This window comes from Protobothrops mucrosquamatus, unplaced genomic scaffold (assembly GCF_001527695.2).
Source record: "Protobothrops mucrosquamatus isolate PMUCROS unplaced genomic scaffold, P.Mucros_1.0 scaffold_256, whole genome shotgun sequence".
In the NCBI taxonomy this organism is placed as follows: Eukaryota; Metazoa; Chordata; class Lepidosauria; order Squamata; family Viperidae; genus Protobothrops; species Protobothrops mucrosquamatus.
In genome coordinates, this window is record NW_015386332.1 from 1,684,619 (window position 1) to 1,709,552 (window position 24,934).

At 39.4% G+C, this 24,934-nt stretch overlaps 1 protein-coding gene and 1 long non-coding RNA gene across 3 annotated transcripts; one reads left to right on the top strand and one right to left on the bottom strand.

Moving 5' to 3' along the window:
- Positions 1–3,917: 3,917 nt before the first annotated feature.
- On the top strand, positions 3,918–19,098 carry RFC2 (replication factor C subunit 2). Of its 2 annotated transcripts, none has more exons than XM_015831447.1 (11): positions 3,918–4,046; positions 6,809–6,878; positions 7,728–7,769; positions 8,922–9,028; positions 9,198–9,299; positions 10,770–10,870; positions 13,561–13,718; positions 15,157–15,222; positions 16,441–16,521; positions 16,920–17,033; positions 18,805–19,098. In XM_015831447.1, exons 1-11 carry the CDS (start codon positions 3,931–3,933, stop codon positions 18,913–18,915), a joined length of 1,068 nt encoding a protein of 355 aa, XP_015686933.1. In that variant the 5' UTR covers positions 3,918–3,930; the 3' UTR covers positions 18,916–19,098. The 2 variants fall into 2 exon arrangements, with proteins under 2 accessions (XP_015686933.1, XP_015686934.1); XM_015831448.1 differs by having other exon boundaries at positions 4,018–4,136.
- Positions 19,099–21,552: 2,454 nt separating this feature from the next.
- LOC107302353 lies at positions 21,553–24,522 on the bottom strand. The gene is made up of 4 exons (XR_001549380.1): positions 24,465–24,522; positions 23,726–23,785; positions 23,007–23,067; positions 21,553–21,908 (listed from the first exon to the last, which is right to left on the bottom strand). It is a non-coding gene; the product is annotated as an uncharacterized LOC107302353 (long non-coding RNA).
- Between the last annotated feature and the right edge of the window lie 412 nt (positions 24,523–24,934).

Here is a 24,934-nt window from a genome sequence, read left to right on the forward strand (position 1 = left end):
CTATCATGTCACTCCTAGTCTTTCTTTTCACTAGACTAGACAAACATCTCTTCACATATTTTAGAACGGATTGCAGAAATTGATTTTGCCTAGTCTAGTCTTCTCTTTCTGTTTTATGTTTTCATATTTCTTTTTCTATTTTTCCGTTTATGTTTCTATTGTTTTTAAATCATATGTAAAATTTTCTTTTCATAACAATTATATATGAATACAAAAAAAACAAGATTTGGAAACATGCTTTGGATGACACTAAGTGGACAACTAAGTGGATAACTCAAAATGATATTACAGCACTTAAGCATGTTTAGTTCTTGAAATGGCTGACTCAACACAAATCAGCCTCCTAGTTAGAAAAGTATTTAACTTATGTGTCTCAACATCTCAGAACAATATACCCTTTTTTGACTGCAAACTGTACTCTGCATAAAGGGCTGCTTACTTAGATTCTTTCTTTTAAATTAAAACATATTGGGACACCCAGGAGAAACTTTACCATACAGTTCTTAGATCTGCTCTTTAACATCTTTCCACTTATATAGATTATTTCTCATAGAGAACCTCAGAATTATGTTAATATACATAATGAGTTGAAGCCAAAAAAAGAGAGGCATAGATGGATAGGAGTCAGAGACCCCTCAATTTTATTGCAGTGCAAAACAAATCTTATGACAACATGCAGAACAAAAGAGGTTTGGAAAAGAAAAGAAAAAAGAAAAGAAAAATAACCAGAGAATAGTGGAAACCCTACTTCAGGGGTAGGCAACCTTGGCTCTTTTATGACTCATGGACTTCAACTCCCAGAATTCCTGAGCCAGCCATGCTGGCTCAGGAATTCTGGGAATTGAAGTCTACGAGTCATAAAAGAGCCAAGGTTGCCTACCCCTGCCTACTTCAACCTACTCCACCCTGGTGTCCCAAGGTATGTTTGGAATATGGCTCTCAGATATTCTAGAAACCTTATAATACCTCCTGCATCAAGCAAAATGAAAGACCGATATTAACTAACTTACAGCCCAGCCTTCTTCAAACTGGTACCCTTCAAATGTCTTTTATTATAATGGCTGAAAATGATGGGACTCATAGTTCATCATGGCCAGAGGAAGCCTGTTTAGTAAAGGCTGGTTGCAGGAAAAATCTGCAGTCTTCTCCCTATTATTGAAACCCATATGCTGCCATCTACCTTACAGCTGCTTTATCCATCATTTTTGGGTCAAGGTCATCCCTGAAGCAGACAAAGACAGTACAAAAAGAAGCCAGCTCTTACAACTTATTATTTTGACCCAGTGAGGCCGCAAATCAGTGACCCAGTTCCAAACAAATGCTGCACAATTCTTGCGACCACAGCTTGAGCGACACACAAGGACTTTTGCTTGCTAGCTATTTGCCAAGATATTTGGCATTAATGGTTTGCAATCTCAGCTTCTGAAAAAGAAACAACTCATTCATCATTTTGAAGTTGTGCTGATAGGAAGGAGGGTGAAACTGATTTTCTTTTTGATTGCAAGGACAGAGTAAAAAAAAAGGAACAGAAGGAACTGAATTCTTTCCAATACAATCCAACAGAATCACACACTGCAAAATGATTCTGGCCTGGTTCACTTATTCTTCTAAGCTATAGTTTGCTTAATTTGGTTTATTAAATAAACCACAATTGGCTGGATTGGCAATAATAAACTATAAACCAGGTTTTAGAAACCACAATGACTGCTCACTGAATATACAAAATCAAAGAAAGGCATATGGGTGAAGTGCAGTATGCAAACCCAGCCAAAACAGTGTTGAGCTGCTATAGGCAGCTGTTTGTGATAATCCCATAATTGAGAACCAGGAGCAGAAATCTACCATTTGGGGCTAAAGAATAACCTAGGGTGAAAGAACAGAACAGAGATGAATTCAGGAACATTTTATTGCTCACACAAAATACAAAAGCAACAGAGAGTCATCCTCCTCCTTCTCCTTAACAGAGGACTCTATAGTCAACATGATGGAACGGATTGTAATTCTGTCATTTATTACAAGGTAGAATGTCAACAGGAAGCTCTCCCTTTCTCCTTCCTGTGGAGCGGGAATGCAATGATCAGACCACGAAAAAAATCACTGCAAGGACAGAACCTCCCTTACAGAAAAAATATCAATTGCAGTTTTACAGTTAATCACATGGGGCTGCTATTCACAAATCTCAGCAGTTCCCAAGGAGTAAAATTATAGTCTTCCTAATATTCTAAGTCCTTAATAACCTGTCAAGTTGCTCAGGACCTCAAAATGTTGCAGCAAATAGCAATATCCAATCAATCTTAGTTGAACTTGAAAAAAAACCAAGGAGATCTGGATATGATTAGTGAAGAGACAGGAGATCACCACTAAGAACTGGGGGGGGGGGAAATCCAAGAAAAAGGCTATAACCATAAGCATCTGGAAGAAGTCAGAACAAAGTCGTACACATAACAATGTCATCGCATTAATGACACAAATGATGCAATCTGTGTCATTCACAACATGACACAAGTGATATGGAGTAGATAATTTGCATCTTTTGTGCAATGACACTGTGATGCATATGGTGTTACCCAGGGCTTTTTTTTATCATAGAACGCCCAGAACGGAGTTCCGGCACCTTTTCTTCCATACTGTGATCATGAAAACCACATGGATGGTCCACATAATCCCAACAGTGACTATGTTAGGTAAAGGAGTAAAGAAGACTTAGCTAAACATTTATTTAATAAAAGGTGATTTCTCTTTTTGAAGTAGGAGGCCTCAACAAACCAAGCAATAGCAAGTTTTGGGCGATACTACTGGGCAATACTTTCCTCACTTAATGCTCCAGAGCAGCTACAGAATAGCAGCTCTTATTAAATTTATAAACAGGAAAATAAGAGGCATGTGTGTGCAGTCCTTTTAGAGAGAGAACTTTAGTCCCTTCAAATTCATCAGCTTAATGGCACATTCTCTGTCTCTCTGTGCTTTGCATATGAATCTCCTTAAAGTGATACTTATGATTTTATGTTTACCACTCTTTGTAAGCAATGAAATTGCTGTCATGTGTTGCTGCAAATTAAATTATGTATACATCTTATTTGTCTTTGCTACTGGGATACCCACAGCCATTGTCACGTCTGAATGTCACACAATAGGGTTTACAGAATAACAGAGTTGGANTGTGCTTTGCATATGAATCTCCTTAAAGTGATACTTATGATTTTATGTTTACCACTCTTTGTAAGCAATGAAATTGCTGTCATGTGTTGCTGCAAATTAAATTATGTATACATCTTATTTGTCTTTGCTACTGGGATACCCACAGCCATTGTCACGTCTGAATGTCACACAATAGGGTTTACAGAATAACAGAGTTGGACGGGATCTTGGAGATCTTCAAGCAGGAGACCTTATACCATTCCAGAGAAATGGCTGTCCAATCACTTCTTAATCTTATTTTTTTTCCTGCAATGCTAATATGTCATTTTGTCCCATGGGTGACTGGGCACACACAGCCATATGCTACTCCTCCCGATCTCCCACTAAGATGAGATGACAAGAAAAAAACCCTCACCTGCTGGATTTCTGCCTGCCGGGCAGCAAGTGAAAGCTTAGAGGCATACAAAATAAGAAACTATTTATTTGTCATAGTCATTTTTGGGTTAAATCAGAATCCTCCAGATGGATTCTAGTATAGAGTCACAGCTTCCATGATAAACATCCAGATTCTCAACCAAACTCCTCTGATGGGCACCAGAAGACCAGGACGCTCAGCGAAATGACAGAATCCACCCAACTAAGGGCAAAAGAAATGACAGCAAGGATTGTGCGAGCGTCAGTTTTTGAAACCCGCATGACTAGCCCGGTCTTTGCCCTCAGTCGAGATGGCCTCCGCGCATTTTTTGACGCAAATAGGGGCGGGGTTTGGAATCCTTTCGGCGGGAAGCGCTAATGGCGGAACCCGAGTCGGGGAAGTCTCTTGAAGGAGGGAAACAAGGCGGGAGCGCTGCTGATGTCGCATCTACTTCTACTTCTCCTGCCGGGAGCGTCCATTATGAACTGCCCTGGTGAGAAACAGAGCCGGGGAGGAAGGGCAGGCCCACCGAAGGATGTTGTTGAGGGTTGCGAAGACGTGGGAATTGGGTCCGGACTGTTAGGTGAGGAAAAGCCGGTTGATGGCGCAGCAATTGGAAGCCGGTGTTCTTTTTGTGGGAGCGTTATCATTGTAACTGGGGAAGTGAGTGGCGAGGCATTGCATGGAAGCCTGTTAGCAGACCTGGGCTGCAAAACTCTGAAAGGCCATTAGGCGGCAGCAGAGTGCGAGGGAAGGCTAAAAGCGTTTTCCTGCCCTCTAGTGGTCGACCGGGATTTGCATTGGCATTTCTAGATTTTTGGACTGAAATGAAAGCTAGTTTGGTATAGTGCAGGGGTAGGCAACCTTGGCTCTTTTATGACTCGTGGACTTCAATTCCCAGAATTCCTGAGCCAGCCATCTCTGCCTATCCAGTAAGCTGGCTCAGGAATTCTGGGAGTTGAAGTCCACGAGTCATAAAAGAGCCAAGGTTGCCTACCCCTGGTATAGTGGTCAAGGCGCTGAGCTAAAAATCAGAAGATTGTAGATTCTAGGTCTCTGTAATGCATGCAAGCCAGCTGGGTAACTTTCAACCCACCCGCCTTACAGGGTTGTTGCTGTTGGGGGGAATATAGGAGGAAGGAGTGTTAGGTAAATTCATAGCTTAGAATTACACATTTAAAAGGTGGGGTGAAAATATAATAATGAGAATAGGTTATTTAAGGGACATAAAATGGATTTTGCAGAGGCATTTCAGAAAGTCACTGTTGGAAGACTTAAAAGACCAGGTTAAGGATAAACCAGATCAATGTGGTCATAATGAGTTGATTTCAACGGGATAGCACATTTTTATATATAATTAAAAAATATTATTGAAAAAAAAATGTTCATCAGGGTCCAGTCCAAGCTGGGAATAAACAAAATGGAGACTGCTTTAGAAAGAAGGTTGTAGTTTATTGAAGGGCAGAGCCAGACAGAAGCGTGGCTCTGGGAAAGCTGACCACATGTAGTAGGGAGTGGTGGTTTTTTATACCTTCTTGAGCTTTTGTCTGGAGTTGTTCCTGTGGCTTGAACTTTGACCTGTGTGCCTTTCTGCTATTCTGATGGTGGTGGGTTAATCCTATTATGTCCCAAAGGTCATATCCTGCTTCCCTGGGGCTGGGGCTGATGACTATGTCCTGTGTTGGATTTTTTGGTGTGAGGGATTGTTGATTCTAGAGATCTTTGACTTTCTAATCCCAGCTTCCTGGCTCCAATCTTCCTGACAAGATTATTACGGTACATCTGCATTTCTGCAGACCTGGTTTTTGTTTGGGGCAGAGAGACTGGGGATGGTGGTGGTGGTGGTTTCTGCCTTTAAGATCCTTTGGGAAATATAATATTCTGCCTTTTAATATTCCCAAAAATATTTCTTGGGGTGGGGCTGACTTCCCACAATATGTATATTGTGTGTGCATGTATGTGTGTGTGTATGTGTATGGCTACATATACAGAGGGGGGGGCTTTTCAGGAACCTGTGGTCAGGTTCACAGCATTCACACAACCCACCTTAATCTGCATACTGTGCTGAATCCCTTCTCACCTAAGTTAAATTCAGCTCCATGGACTACATAGAAGCAGCATTACAGTTTTCTTGGCAACTGTGAAAATTGTTTGCCATAGATTTGTTCTGGGATGCTGGTTGATTTTCCAGGCTGCTCTTAATCCCTGCAGTTCTCAGATAAACTCCCACAAAAGAGGTCTATTTAATTTTTTCAAGATTCACCAGCTTGAGTTTGATGCTGCCATAGAACTATCATCTAGCAAGCAGGTTCATTTGTGCAGAATAATAATATTAAATAAGTATGCTGCCCAACTCCCAGTTGCTGTTAAACTAAGTCACAGAAAAACCTGGCCCAGGTTAGTACTAAGGAAGCTTTGCATGTTGGGCACAGCAGTTGCTAGATTTGGAACAGATCTGTTTATGTGGTTTTTTTTGCAAGCAAAATATTACCTAGTTTGGGTAATGAAACATCTGCAAGAAAACACCAAGCCAGAGAGCACCAAGGACTTCTCATTTCAACCCTGAGCTACAAATATTCTCCTTTATTGGTTCTTCCAAGTGTTTTTGGAAATAATTATATGAGTTTTACTGAAAATATACTGCAATTAAAAGCTAATTGGCTAAGTTCTTGCATTGGTTACCCATATCTTGTGATGTGAAAAATGATCCAGTTCTTGATTTCAATCAATCAGAATAGAGCTGGAAGGGACCTTAGAGATCTTCTAGTCCAACCCCCTGCTCAAGCAGGAGACCCCTCCTACAATTTGGCCTCTCCAACTTGAAGCTCTTCAGATATCTTAGACTGCAAAGTAATGTGTAATTTCTAGCCAGCCAGCATGCTGCTGTGTTCTCTGAAAATAATCTCTGAGTTTGCACAACATGGTCAGCATGTTGTAGGAACCAAGTCATCACCACAACATGATCTGGGTATAATATGCCATGTGAAATCAGCCATTGTATTTTGTCCTAATCCTCAGTTTAGAATTTAGCTTACTGTATGAACCAACTAGATGATGCCAACTGAGGGAAATTATTTTAGTACTTACTAACTTTATTTCTCTTTTTCCTGCTCTCCCCCCCCCCCCAAAAAAAAATGCTGGTTTCAAAGCTTCATTTTCTGCTTCAGTTCCCCCAGTTCCCCAACCTCTTTCAACTGCATTTCCTTTCTTTTACTGTTGGCACAGAAAAGAGTGTTAATGTGTCTTGTCTAACAGGGTTGAAAAATACAGGCCAATGAAGATGTCGGAAATTGTTGGCAATGAAGACACTGTTAGCAGATTAGAGGTATGGAAACCACTTTATTGTAAGAAGAATACTGCTTTCGGTGACTGAAATTTTAAGATGTATTTATAAATGTGGTCTTGTAACTAGGGGAGTTGTTTTCCTGTAATGAACTGGCACAGAAATGAAGGAAAGCTGCATTTCTTTGTTGGCTTTAGAAGAGGATGTTATCCAAATATCTGTGTGGAATTCTCTGTTGCCTATGGCTACAGCTAGTGCTCCAGTCTAGTGCTCTATGTTGGGCTCACTTCAAATATTGTTTCTAGATCCAGTTTAGGAAGTGTTGTTATTATAAGGGCTTTAAATCATTTTTGTTCTTGGCATTTAATCACAGAGGGTGCATCATTTGCTGATACTCTCTATTATGTCTTTTTGTTCACCCTGAGACAAGGCAAAAGGGTAAGAAAAAAAGTAATAGATGGCTAAAGTGATGGATACAATCCGGTATTTAAGCACCTGTTTGAATACCATAACTGATGGTACTTATCACCATAAGTGACAGCATATTGCATGGAATTCCTTGTTTGTTATTTGCTCAATACAGATTGAAGATGATTGCTTAAACAAGTTAGCACAGAATGTAAACAGAGAAAAGTAAGAGGTTTCTCTTCTTCTATTACCATCTATAAAATCTTATTTACAATTTAAAAAAGAGAACTTGTTTAGAAGACAGGTTTGGAAGACCATTAAGGAAGGCAAAAAGTATTGATAAGAAGGTTGTAAAAGATTTCGAAACACTGATGTGGCTGTATGGTCAAAACTCTCCAAAATTTGGAGTACATAATTTCCAAGTTCAGAAACTTGCGTTTCTAATTAACTGTCGCCCTTTTTTTTCTCTCTCTCTCTCTCTAGGTGTTTACAAGAGAAGGAAATGTTCCAAATATTATTATTGCTGTAAGTATTGACAAAATAATTTGTTTTCAAGCTAAATGCCATCTAAGGTAAAAGAAGCTAAGGTAAAAGAAGGTGGTGATGAGAATCCCGTTATTCATTCATTCATTCATTCATTCATTCAATTTATATAGCCGCCAGTCTCACTTTTATGTGACTCTAGTGGCTTACAAGAAAACAAATAAAAACACAAAATACATAAAATAAGAACAAATAAACATAGAAACACTTGGCAGCTGGGCATAACCTAACCTATCATCCATCCACGCAGCTAAGAGGTAGGCTCTAATTTAGGCTCAGGACTAGATAAGGCAAAAAGCAAGTTTGAAAGACCAGCAAGGACTGGGCTAGTCTAATCACGAGGGAATGATGTTCCAAAGGGCGGGCACCACAACAGAAAATGCTCTCCTTGAGTTTCCCATCAGTTGACACTCCCTAGCCGACTATACCTACAGTATGCTCTTCTTGCCAGATAGAACAGGTAGAAACAGTTGGGGAGAGACAGTCCCTGTCAGCATCTCCAGTGGCGTCCTGCCATCAAAGGGGAAGGGAGGGGGGAGGCAATCCACACCTGTGCATCTAATGGTGGGAAATGGAGAGGGGGAGCAGACATGTGAAGAAGACCAGAGCTGTTTGTGCCGGTTACGCTGGGCATCTTCAAGGCTGCTTGCCCTGGGTATGAAATTCCAGCAGCCTAAACAACCCAGAGTTTCCCAAAACATTGTGAAGATCCCGGCAATGGACTGGACATTGGGGGGAGGGATGGGGAACATTGGGTTTGGCTCTTTGTATTAGTGAGCGGGAAAGTTCCCGCCTCACCTTCCTGCAATCAGCATCTTTAGTACATATCCTTTTCACTTCAGTCAATTGGAGTCGAGAGTCTGCTTTTCTAAATGATTGTTTTGGGGCAGGTCTGACAGTCCCTTAAATAGTTATTAATAAAATACAGTTAAGTATTGGCACTTACTGTATTTTTTTGTGCCAGTAACTCATGTAATTAGCTATCTTTGATTATACTTTAAGTCTTCAAGCTTCTTTAGACTTAAACCTTTAAGGGCGATATGTTTCAAGAAATAACAACTTCCAAATTCCTGGTTGTCCCCAACAATGGGACGACTAAGCCTTTCTGAATCTTTTTTTTCCCCCCTGTTTAAGGGCCCACCAGGAACTGGTAAAACCACCAGCATTCTTTGTCTGGCTCGTGCACTTCTGGGCTCTGCATTGAAGGATGCCGTTTTGGAGCTCAACGCATCAAATGACAGGTGAGTCAAAGGTTAGAGGGAGAGCTGGGTTATTTAGCATTTAAGCAATTTTACTCCTTCCTCTAACTGACAAGACCTCTTAGAATAGCTTGCAAAGATCATGCTGTGCCCTCCCTCCAAGGTTTAATATCAATGAATAACAAGTAATAATTGAGCATTTTACTTTCAGAGGCATTGATGTTGTCAGGAACAAAATCAAGATGTTTGCGCAACAAAAAGTCACACTTCCAAGAGGCCGGCATAAAATAATTATCTTGGATGAAGCAGACAGGTGAGTAGGTTTTTTTCCTCACTCCAACAATCACCTATATCGGGTGTCAAACTTCTGGCCCATGGGCCAGATGCGTCACGCACAAGCTACACCACCTCAGCTCCGCAGAGGCAAAAAATGTTGCGATACATTGCGATGTCACATGATATGGCGAGTTTGATACCCCTGACGTATATTGTATAATGATTCATGAATTTGAAGAGTTCTAATTTCACAGTATTTATTTATTTTATTAAATTTAGATGGTGCTTAGCTTCCTGTCCAGAGCGACTCTTTAAGCAATTATTTAAATACTTGCAAGAGCTCTACTTCTCCATTGTAGACTTCTCAGTTGTGTTATTTGTCTACATAGTCATGGGATCACCCTGTCCTAGCTCATTTCTTACTGAAACACAAGGCTGGGCAGTTTCCAGCAAAGGAAACCTCCTCCTATCCCTTCCATTTGCGCAGAAGCTGGCAAACTTTTAAAGCCTTGGTACTATGCTTCCTATTTTAGCTTCAGGAAGCATAAAAGGCGTATCCACTGGTACAATTATGTTATCAATTAATCTAAAAGAAATATGTTGCCAAAAAGCACCTCATTTTGTTGGTGAAATTTAGGAGGACTTTGGCAGACAAACTAAGAGCTGGAGAAGCCATATGTGGTCCAAAGGTCCACTATCCTTGTAGTGAGAGGAAAAGAAAATTCATGATTTTTCTCCATGCATGGCAGAGTGGTTCTGTTTTTCCATGGTACAGTTTGTATAAAGCACAAGGTGCATTCCAGAAGAACACATCCAGGTAGTCCTCGTTTACTAACCACAGTTGGGATAAGCAGCTGTTTCATTAAGCAAAACTGATTAAGTGAGAAATCATGTGACTGTAACTGCTTTCTTTTTCCTCACTCCCTTGCCCTTTGGAGTGCTCACTCTAGAACTGGGCTAATTAGCAAGAAGGATATTAATGTTTGTATTTACATTCGTTGGAGGGGAAGGGACTATAAGAGAGTAATTAGGCACACAGTAGGGAGTCTATTGGGCTACCTGTGTAGCATGTTTGTAATTCCAATCCCAAGTGCCACTATGTTTCTTTCAAAGTGTATTCTCCATTGTATGCCTTCTTATTCTCTTGTCATCCCTTCCTCTCCAATCTCTCTGCCCCCCAAAGTGGGAGGGAACACATTAGGCAAAGATAACACCATTGTAATGATGATCACTGTCATAGCTTTGAATGGTCGCTGAACAAGGCAATCGCTAAGCAAGGTCTACCTGTAACTGCGGCCTATGTAATATGGCAATAATTGTATCTTATGCAGCATAAATAAGAAAAATGAATCTGTTTCAGCAATTCCTTTAAGGTCAGGCTAAATGAAACAATTTACATTAGTAAACAGCATGTCCTGAACAAGATATATTGTCCAATGATGACAGACATTTTGGTGAGCTTTCATGGCTTAAATTTATTTTGGCTTTTCTACTATTCCTCCACCAGCATGACAGATGGAGCCCAACAAGCCCTGAGACGCACTATGGAAATTTATTCTAAAACTACTCGTTTTGCTCTGGCTTGCAATGCTTCTGACAAAATCATAGGTAAGAACCAAGGGCCACTTGGAAAGAAGGAACAGATCTCTCTCACTTATTCCTAGATTGGAAAAAAATATTTCTATTATCACAATGCAAGCATCAAAATAAAGACAGAAGCTTAAAGGCAATAAATGTCCTTTTGCTTTATAAGGTTGAAGAGAATTTTTGTAAGGCACAGCCATTATGGGCTGGTATAAAAGAACAGGTGAGAGTCTACATTTAAAACTTATCTCTGCAGTGGACCTAACCTCAGAAGTTTATTCTTGACGTTCTAATAACAACCAAGCTTGAAAAGCTGCTGTAAAATTGCAGTTGTAGAATGGTCTTGAACATTTTGAAAACCATTGTGTAAATGCTTTGTGAGATTGGATATGTTCTCACCCATGATGGCATTGTTTATAATTATTTGGCACATCACTGAGAGGATCATGTGAGACGCCTCTGTGATAGCCACCTGCAACATGTGCATTGGCAGGAGATCTTCCCACATGATTCCCTTCAAAAACAGATTGCAGACACTGCTCCAGTGATGTGAGATCAACCCACACTATGTAAACATTTCATAATATGAAAACTGAGTAAAAAGGCGGAATAATCCCAGAATCTCTGAACCAGAGTAAATAGATGGCTGGGCTACAATGTTTGGAAGGTCTGAAGCCCGACTAATTCAAGCAGTGTGGAATTGCATGTTCTAAAGTTAAGCAAATTAAGAACTTAATTAACCCTCTTTTGTGCCTTTTTATGTAGGTACTGGATCTTGGTCCCATTATTGAGTACATGGTTTCAGGGGGTGGTAGATTTTTTTAAAATATCAAAGTACTTTAAAAGTACTTTCAAAGGTCATTGAATCCAGTAGGATCCAAGCATTAGAATCATTGAAAAGTCTGTCTTGTGGCCCTATCTCTGGTTCTGGCTTGTGGTTTCATGTGGGGCCTTTTAATGTGGTATCCTAAGTATGAAACTCAAAGGAAGAGATGTGACCATCTACTTTTAAATAGTTGCTCAAGACGTGCTTATTTATTGGGGCATTTCTAAGGTAACATCTCTTCCAGGTTGACTGCTTTTTAATGAATTTTGCTTTAAATGATGTAGTAAAGCACCATATTGCTATTCCTTTACTGAGCTTGATTGTAGATTACTCTATGCATTATTTATTTTTATAGGATTTACTGTATAAACTGCGCAACTCAATCAGCCTAACTCTGGGCACCAAACAGCAAATAACACATTAATTAAATTAAATGGTTTAATAAATAAAAGAGTTTGTAGGGACAGTGAGATGGGCTGCATATAAATTAAGTTAAATGAATAATAAAATATATCAAAGAACAAAGTCCCCATAAAACAATGCAATATATAAAAACTAAATATATATAGTAATACAAAATGGCAATCAGGCGTATAGCAAAGCAATCACAAGGGAACTCCTACTCAACCGGCCCTTAATGCCTGGTCCTTAAGGAACTTATTTATTCATGCTGTGGAATGGATGCCCTTTAGAGGAAGAGCAGTGCACACATAAAAATAATACTGGTTTTGAATACTTTTAAGGCAGGAGTGTCAAACTGCCAGCCTACGGGCCGGACGCGTCATGCAGAAGCCACGCCCACCCCATTGCCAGCAATGGCAAAACTCCCGATAACGTTGTGCGATGTCACGTGACGTCATGAGTTTGACATGTCTGTTTTTCAAGGAATGATGTAGCAGGGGACTCTGATGTAAACAGAGGCTTGGGCAGGAGCAATTTCTGGTGACCTGTAGTCTTGGTTTAGTAAGAGAGGGTAGAGATCAAAATCCCCCTTGAGCAAATTCAAATCCAGACAGGATGTTGACCTTTCTGCCACAGTACAAACAGACACATCTGCTAAAACCAACTTCCTTTTATGCAAAGCAAAGGACATAGGCCAAATTGCACTTGGAGAAGAGACCGTCTTCCCAAAATTGAATCAAAACTGTAGGTCCAGTTCCTGGCATTTCCCATCAGGGCTAGGTGTGATTCCTATTTCAAATCCTGGCAACTGGTACTGGTCACTGTAGACATTTTAAAGATAAATGGACAAATGTTTGATGCTGAATATGATTTTATTCTAGTGTTCCTAAAACAACTGCATTTAATTTAATCCATTAAATTGCATTAAAACAATTAGGCATGGAAGTCAGCTGGATAACTGTGGGCCTGTCACACTCTCTTAGCCCAGTTCACCTCATAGGGCTGTATTGGGAGGGGGGGACAAGGGGGAAGGAGATAGTCTTTGCCTTACCACAGTTCATTTAGTGACTGAAGTTACAGCTGCATTGAAAAAAGTGACTTACGACCATTTTTCATGTGACCATTGCAGCATCCCCGTGGTCACGTGATCAAAATTCAGATGCTTGGGCAACTGCCTTATAATTTCTGACAGTTGCAACATCCTGGGGTGTTGTTCTAACAAGCAAGGTCAATGGGGAAGCTAGATTAGCTTGACCGCTATGTTCCTAACTTAACAATTGCAGCGATTCACTTAACTGCGGCAAGAAAGGTTGTAAAATGGGATAAAACTCACTTAACAACTGTCTCACTTAGCAATGAAGGTTTTGGGCTCAGTTGTGGTCGTAAGTCGCGGACTACCTGTATTAAGTATGTTTGGCATTATTTGTAAAAAATAATAAAGACAAGAAATAACTGTAATTTCACCTCTAAATTCATTGCCCTCTAGAACCCATCCAGTCTCGCTGTGCAGTTCTGCGATACACCAAGTTAACAGATGCCCAGATTCTTATGAGGCTAATGAAAATCATTGAGAAGGAAAACGTACTCTATACAGATGATGGCCTAGAAGCTATTATCTTCACAGCCCAGGGAGACATGAGGCAGGTGGGTATTGTCTTCCTGCAGCTTCTTTTTTTAATTCTGTCGGCATCCAAAGTTAAGACATGAATTTGCTATTGCTAAAATTAAATAGCTTTGCCATATGGTATTTTTCCCTGTTTTTGTTGGGTGAAACTGAGCACTGGAGAAACAGATGGACAGTGAAGACTTTCGACACTGCTGGTGACATACACTGTAGATAAGCTATTGATGTGGCAAAAACAACAACAAAGGCTTTACCAGAAAGTTACTGATTTGAAAATGTAATGTAAAATGTAAGCTATCTCTTTTTCTCTCTCTCTTTCCCTCCCTCTCTCCCTCCCTGTCCAAATTATCCAGTTATTGATGGTTGGATTAACTTGCATGATAGAAATCAAGTTTTCCTAGTTGTGGCAGTTTTTTACAGCTGACAGTGCAATCTCTTTTGTGAACACAATATCATTTCATGGATCAGCTTGAAACCTTTGTGGAAAGTAACACAAGTCTGCATCATGAAGCTTGACCTTGGCTGCCCTCCTTGGAGAAAAGAGTTGGCACATTATCTAACGTATACTTAGTCACATATTACAGCTTCTCCCAAATTTAATACTTCCATGGGGTTTAAATCTATGAAGGCCATTCATTTGGGATAAAATGAATTTTGAGGTCATCCCAAAGTGAAAATGGGTTGGCCTTTTCAGATAGAACCAAAGTGGGAGTATTGTCTACCACAGTGGTCCCCAATCTTTGCAGCTTGGCCCAGTGGCGAGGAAGAGAGGGACCAGGCCGCGCCAGCCCTAGGCTGGCACGCAGGCACACGTGTGCATAGCTCAACTTGCACTAGTTGAACTGCATGTGTGCGTGCGCGCCAGCCCGCTGCATGGCAAGTCGAGTTGCTCGTGAGTACGTGCCAGCCGGCCACTTGCATGGCCCAGTTCTGAATAAGCCATGGCCTGGTAGTGGGCTGCGGCCCAGGGTTTGGGGACCCCTGATCTATTATCCTGATGATTGTAATAGTTTGATTGTAATATTTCTACTGTCATTATAATATTCTTTCAGCACCCTGAATTATAACTATTCAGGTGATGGCTTTGTACAAAGTATTAAGTGGCTTCATATTTAGCATAGTCTGAGGAAATGGGAAGATTGCTATTTGTTCTTCAGCAATATTCCATTTCCTGATTTCTCTCCAATGCTGCAATCTACCAGCCATTGATTTATGCCCACTATTGATGCTCAGTTCTTCTTGGGAGAGTTTCTTTCCCACTTTTTGAGATATTTTTTTTTAATTAACTTCTGCAAACCATGCTCCTACCTCTTCTTTGTGTGAAAACCATACCATTTTAGCGACATCCACACTGTGGCATTTTTCTTTCCTGATTGAGAAACTGTTTAGTTCTTTAAAACTTTAAGGATAACCTTTTTATATATAGTAATGATAGTATGATTTTGATTGTTTTAACAGGCACTAAACAACTTGCAATCTACCCATTCCGGATTTGGTTTCATCAATAGCGAGAACGTATTTAAGGTTAATTAAAGTTTTTCTTTAAAACTACACTGTACTGAGGTTACCTAGTTGGGTAATGAAATACCTGCAAGCAAACAGCCAAGCTTAAAAAGCACCAAGGACTCCATAGTTCTAAGCTACATATATTCTCCTCTTTTGGAAGTTTTGCTTTCGCCCGTCAGAGTCTGTAAGAGCTGTAATTTTTTGGAATTGTAAAGGAGTTTCAGCAAAATGCTGGGGGGGTGTGTGCTACATATGAAAAAAAAAATACCTCCTGAAATGTATTTTATTGTCTTGTATTTAAAGATAGCATGATTCTTCTTTTGCCTTTTTTTAAAGTCCTCCTCCCCCCTCACCCCCCCCCGATATTAAGAATGCCTTCCCCTGAAGAAAATCTTTATCCTGCCCATGTGAGTGATATTCCCACTGTGGCTCACTTCTAAGGTCCTGTCACATAGGAAGTTGATTTATGCCAGATCAGACTCTAGATCCACCTACTTCAATACTATCTATCCTGTTGGCTTGCTCATTTTTTTCCCCCAGCCCTTTTTGGAACCAGAATTCTAAACACTCTACCATCTACCTTGGTCATTGTTAATGCAAGTAAGCAATCGTTTTCATTGAAGAAGATGTTGTAGATCATGAATTGGGACATCAATTTCCTGAGGGGAAAAGTGGATATATTTTATGCATTTTAAAAATTTTGTGCTCGTTTGAAACAAAGAGGCTGTGTTTAAGATAGTGGGCTGTGCTTTACTATAATAATAATAATAATAATAATAATAATAATAATAATAATAATAATAATAATAATAATAATAATAATAATAATAATAANTTTCCATCCGTTGCTTCTCGTCCTGCCTTCAGGCGCCTTGGAGAATAGCTTGACTCCCTCTTCTTTGTGGCAGCCCCTGAGATATTGGAACACTGCTATCATGTCCCCCCTCGTCCTTCTCTTCGTTAAACTAGACATACCCAATTCCAGCAACCGTTCCTTATATGTTTTAGCCTCCAATCCCCTAATCATCTTTGTTGCTCTTCTCTATATGAAATTATCTTGAACCAGTTCCACTTTGGCAGACTAATAGTTCCCATATCTTCCAGGCCTTATAGAACTTGTGCAGCCTTGTATAGTTCAAATAGATTGATCTTTCTTTATGCAGGTGGACCATAACTGTTTTCAATAGAATTGGGGGGGGGGCTTTTGGCTTCATGACGCTTCTGTTTTTGCCATAGGTGTGTGATGAGCCCCATCCTTTGCTGGTGAAGGAGATGATCGGCCATTGTGTCAATGCGAACGTCGATGAAGCTTATAAGGTGGGCACAAGAGGAATGCATATCTTTTGCCTCATTTGCTTTCTGATTTTCTTGCTGTTATGGTCTGACATAGGACAGGAACCCAGTCTGTAAAAGGATCTCTTTCTCACAACCATTTTAAGAGCTAGTGGGTTGATTTACATATTGCCCTAGGCCTAGGCCATGGTTTTAATTATATGCTCTAAAGGCAACAATTGGCTGGGGTCATAGGAAAAAACGTAAGTCACAGGTCTTCCTCTCTGTTCTCTTTTTTGAAGTCCATTGTCTTTATATTTTAATTGTGATTATATATTGCTTTTCATTGGTGCTTGAGCTGTCTTAAAAATAGTGTTTAAGAAATGGGATATACATCTTTAAAGCTGTTAAGACATCAAATGATAATTCTGTTCTTTCTTCAGATTCTTGCTCACTTATGGAAGCTTGGTTACTCACCTGAAGACATCATCAGCAATATTTTCCGAGTTTGTAAAACATTCCAAATGGCAGAATATCTGAAGTTGGAGTTTATTAAGGTTAGGTTTTGTGGGAGTTGCTGGTGTAAGCAGCAGGGCTGGTTGTGCAAGCCAAGTGCCCTGAAGAAGGGATCTTTTTAATATCTGGATCTTTATATAGATACATGTATAATCCTGTGTAAACTTCTCCCTTAAATAGGTGAAAAGAATACCGTACTAATGAATTCCATTACATCCCAAAGTAAAATTGCACAAAACATCTCTAACTCTCTTGCTCCACTTGAAGTGATTTCTTCGATCCATTTAGGAGCAGAAGGATTGGCAACTTTTAGAAATAAAGGATAGAATACTTCTAAATTGATTGCAGATGGGTTTTATATGTATGTATTGGTTTTCAACATAGTTTTATTGGAGCGTTTTACCTGTTTTGAGCCAGCCAGAATTGCTTAGATCAGATAGTTGTTCATACAAATGGAATAATAAATGAAAAATCTTACTGGATGGGCAGAGATGGCTGGCTCAGGAATTCTGGGAGTTGAAGTTCACGAGTCATAAAAGAGCCAAAATTGCCTACCCCTGGTATAGGGTTTCCTGCCTGAGGAGTGGGTTGGACTAGAAGACCTCCAAGGTCTCTTCCAACTCTATTATTATTATTATTATTATTATTATTATTATTAGTAGTAGTAGTAGTAGTAGTAGTAGTAGTAATAGTAGTACCGGTACCAGTACCAGTACTACTACTACTAATAGTATTTCCTCAAATAACCTGATATTATGCTTTAGAGGTGATAATCATGATGTCATATGAGTATACTGAGGTGTATGTAAGGCTGCCACGTCCTGCATTCTGGACCAGCTGCACCTTCCAAGTGAACTTCAAGAAAAGCCCTATGTAAACGCATTGCAATAATCCAACTATGTGACTAGTGCTTCAGTGATGTCAAGAGGGCCGCCTGGTCCAGACATGGTGTATCGCTGCTTTTGAATCTATTGACATATCACAATTTTTTTAATCCATCCTTTTTTTCCTAATACAGGTAATCTTAACTTTTCAGCCGTTCATTTAGTGACCATTCGAGGTTACAACGGCACTGAAAAAAGTGACCTATCGCTATTTTTCACACTTAAAACGGTTGCAGCTTCCTCATGATCATGTGATAAAAATTCGGACGCTTAGCAATTTATGAGGGTTGCCGTGTCCTTCGGTCATGTGATCACCTTTTGTGACCTGACAAGCAAAGTCAATGGGGAAGCCAGATTCTCAACAATGTTACTAGTTTAACAATCGTAGAGATTCATTTAACAACTGGCAAGAAAGGTCGTAAAATGGGGCAAAACCAGTGGTGTTATTCGGCCAGTTCGCACCAGTTCGGCAGAATCGGTAGCCAATTTTTTGCTGCCCAGGCACGAAATGGACTTCCAGAAGCAGCATCCATACAGAGAACCGGTTGTTCACATATTTGAATCCCACCATTGTGCAAAAGTCACTTAACCTTCTTGTTTAGCAACATAAATTTTGAGCTTAATTGTGGTCGTAAGTCAAGGATTACCCATATACAGCTCTCTTCATCAAATGATGATGGGAATTCCGAGAATAATTTTAGGGCAAGGTGTAATACTTGTTGCTTTATTGAGGGGTGGATGTTCCTGTTTGGTTTAGGTAATTCCTCTCTGTGGTTTCCTCTTCCACAACTCGGTTTGCATGTGCACAGCAACATGAAAATTTAGCTGTTGTGATTTCATGAATTTATACTGAAATGTGCCTTTTCTCTACAGCAGGAAAAATAGGAAACTCATTTGATTTTAATATATTTTTTTCCTCTACCATTAGGAAATCGGTTATACACACATGAAGATAGTAGAAGGGGTAAATTCACTCCTGCAAATGGCAGGATTGCTAGCCCGCCTCTGTCAGAAGACTGCTGCTCCCACCACAAGCTGAGAGGATGGTCGGCAAGTTGGCCAATAAGGAGGAGATTTTGCAAACGGACTAGCTGCTTTGTGCAATCCAAGTATGAGTGCATAGCTTAGCATATATTTGGTAGGTGCGAAAATAGTTATCAGAGCTGTGGTTTATCATATGACTTGTGTTTTTTACAGTTAAATAAAACTTTGTTATAAAAACTATCAACCATAATTTTTACTATATCAATAGTATTGTTTCTGTGCCTATGTGGTTCCAGTTGTTTCTGCAAATCCCACAAGAGCCATAGCTGAAATTCAAGTAACTTTCTAGCTGTTGCTTTAGACCAGGCGTGTCAAGCTGGCGGCCCCTGGGCTGGATGCATCACACGCAGGCCACGCCCACCCCAGCTCTGCAAAGGCAAAAAATGTTGCGATACGTTACGTGATGTGATCGAGTTTGACACCTGTGCTTTAGACAAAGCCCATTCAGGATCTATGTTTCAAGTTATGCCCAGATCACGTTTCTTCAAATTGCTCAAAATATATAGAATACAGATTAGGAACCAAAGAGAAACTGAAGATAGATTTGTGGGTAATCAGTTGAGTAAGAACTATGCTGCAGTATTGTACATCTACTACCAGTTGCATATTTCAAGGGCTGGAAACCTTTGCAAGAGGCTAGGTGAGTCAGTATGATTCCAAAATAATAATAAAAAAAGGTTTAGCCATTGAAGCAGTTTTCACTGGTTTTTATGCAGACCTAAAAAGGGAATGAAAGGATGGGATCATCATAAACTTCTGAAACAAAGGGAAATACCATTCTAGGTGAGAGGGGATAGTCTGCAACCCTCAAGACTTTTTTATACAACTTTCAGTGTCATCAGCAGTTTCCTGCCATGTTAAGGTAGCAAGATAGGTGTAAATGTTAAAGCAGAAGCCTTCAAATAAACATAGCTTACTTGAAAACATAAATTATTCCATTGCCTCCAGAACAACATTCTTGCTCTCATATTATGTGACTTCATCCACTTTTGCAGCCCTCACTCTCACACACACTCCTGCTTGTATTAAGTGCAGCCCTTGGTCTTCAAGATTGCTCATTCAGGCTCTAAATCATTACAGACTTGCTGTTAAGAATTGTCTTATGTCCTGATTTTAAGTTACGTTCAGTAATTTTATACAATTCTTGAGCCCCTTAGATTCAGCCAGGCCTCTGTAGTCTCTTCGTGACCATATTAATATGCCATGCTAACAGAAATCCAATTTGTTCCAACTTTGCTTTTAAAATTTGTCTTGACAATCCTAAACCACTGTTTTGTTAATCTGTTTAGTTTTGTACGTATCCTTTAGAAATAATTGAACTATAGGTATCTGGGGTGGAATGGGGAATTCCTAAATAATAATAATAATAATAATAATAATAATTATTATTATTATTATTATTATTATTATTATTATTATTATTATTATTATTATTATTATTATTATTATTATTATTATTATTATTATTATTTAAAAAAGGAGTCTCCAGCATTCTAGAATCCAAGAAAAGAAGCTAAAGAGTGTAATTCTATTTCTGATCCTTTTGTATGCAGAAGGCTTATTTTTCTGCTTTTCAGCTTTTTTGGCCCAGGAATTAATCTGTCATCTTCTTTGGACTGGAGTGATTGCTGCTGTCTCAAAATAATAATAGTGGACTTTGTAATATCTGGCAACAGCAGAATAAAAGAGAAGGAACTGGAGAAAATCACAAAATATAAAGACACACAAATAAAAGGACTATGGAAAAGGAAAGCAAAGATAGTACCAATAATAATAGGCATGATGGGTGCAATTCCAAAACATCTGGAGCACTAATAATAATAATAATAATAATAATAATAATAATAATAATAATAAAGTTGGAAGGGACTTTGGAGGTCATCTAGTCCAACCCCCTGCTCAGGCAGGAAACCCTATACCATTTCATACAAATGGCTGTCCAGTCTCTTCTTAAAAACTTCCAGTGTTGGAGCATTCACCGCTTCTGGAGGCAGGTTGTTCCACTGGTTAATCGTTCTAACTGTCAGGAAGTTTCTCCTTAGTTCTAGGTTACTTCTCTCCTTGATTAGTTTCCATCCGTTGCTTCTTGTCCTGCCTTCAGGCGCCTTGGAAAATAGCTTGACTCCCTCTTCTTTGTGGCAGCCCCTGAGATATTGGAATACTGCTATCATGTCCCCCCTCGTCCTTCTCTTCATTAAACTAGAGTCTCAACATCTTTTTTACATTGTGGTGGTCAAAACTGGATGCAGTATTCCAAGTGTGGCCTTACTACCAGCATTGACAAAATCAGTCAATTTCAAAAGGCAGCTTTACTTAAAATAGCTTACTTTCTGCGATGCCTTTAATACTATTAAAGAACATTTGCCTATCCCAGGTCCTTGGGGATGACTCGATAGGTAGACACAAATGCCAAATCCAGTCTAAATATCTGGCTTACTGCACATCCAACTATAATAATATAATCAGTAATGTAGATTTCAGGAGTTGCTGTGAGTGAGTTTGTGAGTGTCTATCTTCCCAAAACAAATATAGGAATAGAAACAGAAGCTTACAATATTATTCACATTTTATTTATTTATTTAGTGATGCGGAGGCTTGTCGTTTCTGCAGATTTCTAAAAATTATCCTACAATATGGGCAGATAAAGTCCATACATGCCTCATAAATATTGCCAAAGCAAGATTCGCTATCTGGGAGATTGTGATAAATTATATTAGGTCTGCAAAGTAAGTCAGAAATTCGATGCTGACAGGTAGGGCCAGGAAGATGTGGCAAGAATAAAGTATGACAATCCGGTAAATTAGTTCAGTGTTATTATCCAGTCTTCTGGTATGTTGGAGTTGGGACGCTTTAATTCCTCTTAGATTTCGGCTCTTGAAGATTTCAGTCACACGTGGAAAGACTTTGCCTGGATCCCAGGTTAACCCATTAAAAAGAAGTACATTTAGGATACCAATTTCTCAGAAATGGACATCTCTCCTTTGAGAACTGGGAAAATAAAAATGTAACTGTTAGTTCTCATGATAAGTTTCAAGTATTTTTAATGCAATTGGAAATCACATTAGTTGGTTTTGTAGGAAAGCCATGTTACTCTCTGGTAACCAAAACCCCAGGAAGAATCTGGGAGTACCTTTCCAGAAGAACAAATGAGTGGGTCTGAAAAGATACTACCAGACATCTGAACTTAATCACACTGACTGCTGATTGTTCATGTGACCACAGTCTCGCCTTATACAGGTAGTCCTCAACTTAAAGACCATAACTGAGCCTGGCAATTACGGTTGTAAATCACGATGGCCATAAAGCATGTCATCAGTGACTGACCTGATTTTACAACTTTTTCTTGTGGAAGTTGTTAAGTGAACCCATTCTTCACTATAGGTAGTTTTTGCCAGAATCAGAAGTAAATGCCTTTTTTGTGTGTGTAAAAACAATGTTAACTCAAGGTCATGTGACTGCAGGATACTACAATCAGCCATAAATGCAGGTTGGCTGCCAAGTATCCAAAATGCAGTCACTTGACTGCGGGAGCAGACAGCCATCTTTGGAACCAGGTCATAAATACCTTTTGGTGGGGGTCTGTTGTAGCTTTGAACAGTTGCTAAGTGACCATCATGAGTCAAGGACTACTTGTACACACTTCTATCACTGAATCCCTTTAGTTCCATTGCATGCTCTAATATTTAAATATCTTGACTGAATTTAAAAAGAAACTCTGATTTCTAATAACCTAGTTTTCTACTTTAAGAGAAACACATTAGATATTATTCACCAATGTCATTATTCATCTAGAGCAGTGTTTCTCAACCTTGGCAACATTCAGATGTGTGGACTTCAACTCCCGGAATTCTGGCTGGCTGGGCTGAGAAACACTAGAAAACAATTTGCTTTGTTTTAAATGGAAACTACATTTAAGACTCCTTAAACAGAATTTACCAGATTTTGCCTCCGAGTCTGTCAAAACATACTTTCGCATTAAATTAATTAGAATTATTTTTATTTCTTACGGGAAGACATAACTAGGGATCCATGTTGACAATGATTGCACGCCCAGTGCAGGAAAGCACGGCTTGTCTGCATAATTACCTGCTATATTGTTCTGTATTGATGTAAATAGATTCTTCCTCACAATTAGCACTGTCGCTTTCTAGAGTGAGAAAATAATTATGCATAAGCAGAACAGAACAAGAAACTTGTTAAGGCTACACAGCAGTACTGAAACATCCAGGTAAAAACTAGAGGGCAACAGACATTCTATCACTTTGCTGCCGTTATTGGTTGTAAGTCAATACAACACTATAAACAATACTATAAACACCATCAGGTGTTTAAGGATTTGGGGATTCTATTATTATTTATTTGTCCTATAAAATGTGATCTAATCCTGACAGCACCTCCATGTAATAGTGTCCTCAATCTTAAATCTCATTTCAGGTCATACTGAATTCAGCTCCTATTCTCCTCCTATATTCCAGTCTTTCCTATATCATAGTTCACAGCCTTTCATTAGCTGAGATCACTGATAGCAATTATTAGCTTCAGTTGAAGTATGTGTAATACATTAGTGGTTCTCAACCTGTGGTCCGCAGACCCCTGGGGGGGGAGGCACAATGTCGCAGAGGGTCAGCAAAGGCTTAAAGAAATGTTATGATTTAAATCTTTGGTCTTGGGCGTCCGTGGCCATGGTCCGTGGCCACAAAATGTATTTAAATGGGGTCCATAGTGAAGAAAAGGTTAAGAACCACTGTAATCCTTTTTTCATTCATTCAACAATCCTGCTTTTGAATTCTCAGGGCTGGGTTTACCTGAAATCTGCACCTGCTTCCATATCTGGATTGCTAGATTGTTCTCATAGATGTCTTCATCTAGAGAGAGAAAAAGATGAGGAAATGTAAACAGCTGATTATTTCTGAAATTTTTAATCTCACTTGATTATTATTCTTCCTGTTTTTGACATTCTCTCCACCCTCTCAGATGACCGCTTGGGACTTCAGCCGGTGCATATGTGGAACAGATTGTCTTGGGCAAGGTGAAAAATGCTTAGTATGGAATGTCTATGGAGATTCTCAATCATCCAGGTCATGGTTTTATCCAAGATGCTTTTTCCAAAAGGCAAGTGGACAGTCTCAGTTCTTTCCTTTGAAATCGTCTCGCTTCTCATCCAAGAAGCTTCTTCAGTTCTACTGAACTGAAGAAGCTTCTCGGATGGGAAGCAAACTTTATCAAAGGGAAAAAAATGAAGAAAGTCTAGATGTCTTTTGGAAAAAGCACCTTTGGGATGCTTAGTATTTGATGTATATTATCATACAGATCTTCCTTGGAAAGTGCTTTCTGTAATAGACACCAGAGGAAGAAACAGACTCCCAGTCCTCTGGAGCAAATTTTAAGGTATATGAGTGGAATGTAAGACTGTGCATCCACATGACATTAGAGCAGATCATCATATCAGACATATTCTGCAACTGCTGTATGTAATTGTATGGGGCAGATAACTATTTGGCTTGATACAGAGAAAAGGAAAGGAATATTATCCAAAGAACTTACCACATCTACTGCTTTTGATTGTCCCAATAACATTTTGGTATCCATGGGAATTATCATCTGAAAGATGGGGAAAGCTGAGATTGAAAAAAAGCATCAAAGTGGTATAGAGCCAGGGTGGCGCAGTGGTTAGAATGCAGTATTGCAGGCTAATTCCGCTAACTGCCAACTGCCAGCAGTTTGATTCTGACCAGCTCAAGGTTGACTCATCCTTCCATCCTTCCAAGGTCGGTAAAATGAGAAGCCAGATTGTTATCTAACTTATCTATCTGAATGAATCTAATATACTGACCCTGTAAACCGCTTAGAGAGGGCTGTAAAGCACTATGAAGCGGTATATATTTCTAAGTGCTAGTGCTATTATACAGATGTTTGTCCAAATGCAACTAAGGAGAACAATCATGGTTTTACCCACTATGTGCATCCCATGTTGATCTTTGTATGAACATACACCCATCATTTGCATCTTCAGA

Bases quoted from the DNA above. Each gene is read 5' to 3' on its own strand.
- RFC2 (XM_015831447.1), top strand. From the start codon at position 3,931: ATGGCGGAACCCGAGTCGGGGAAGTCTCTTGAAGGAGGGAAACAAGGC. The intron at 9,300-10,769 runs GTGAGTAGGTTT...TTCCTCCACCAG, and splicing joins ATCTTGGATGAAGCAGACAG to CATGACAGATGGAGCCCAAC. The intron at 17,034-18,804 runs GTTAGGTTTTGT...CTCTACCATTAG, and splicing joins TGAAGTTGGAGTTTATTAAG to GAAATCGGTTATACACACAT.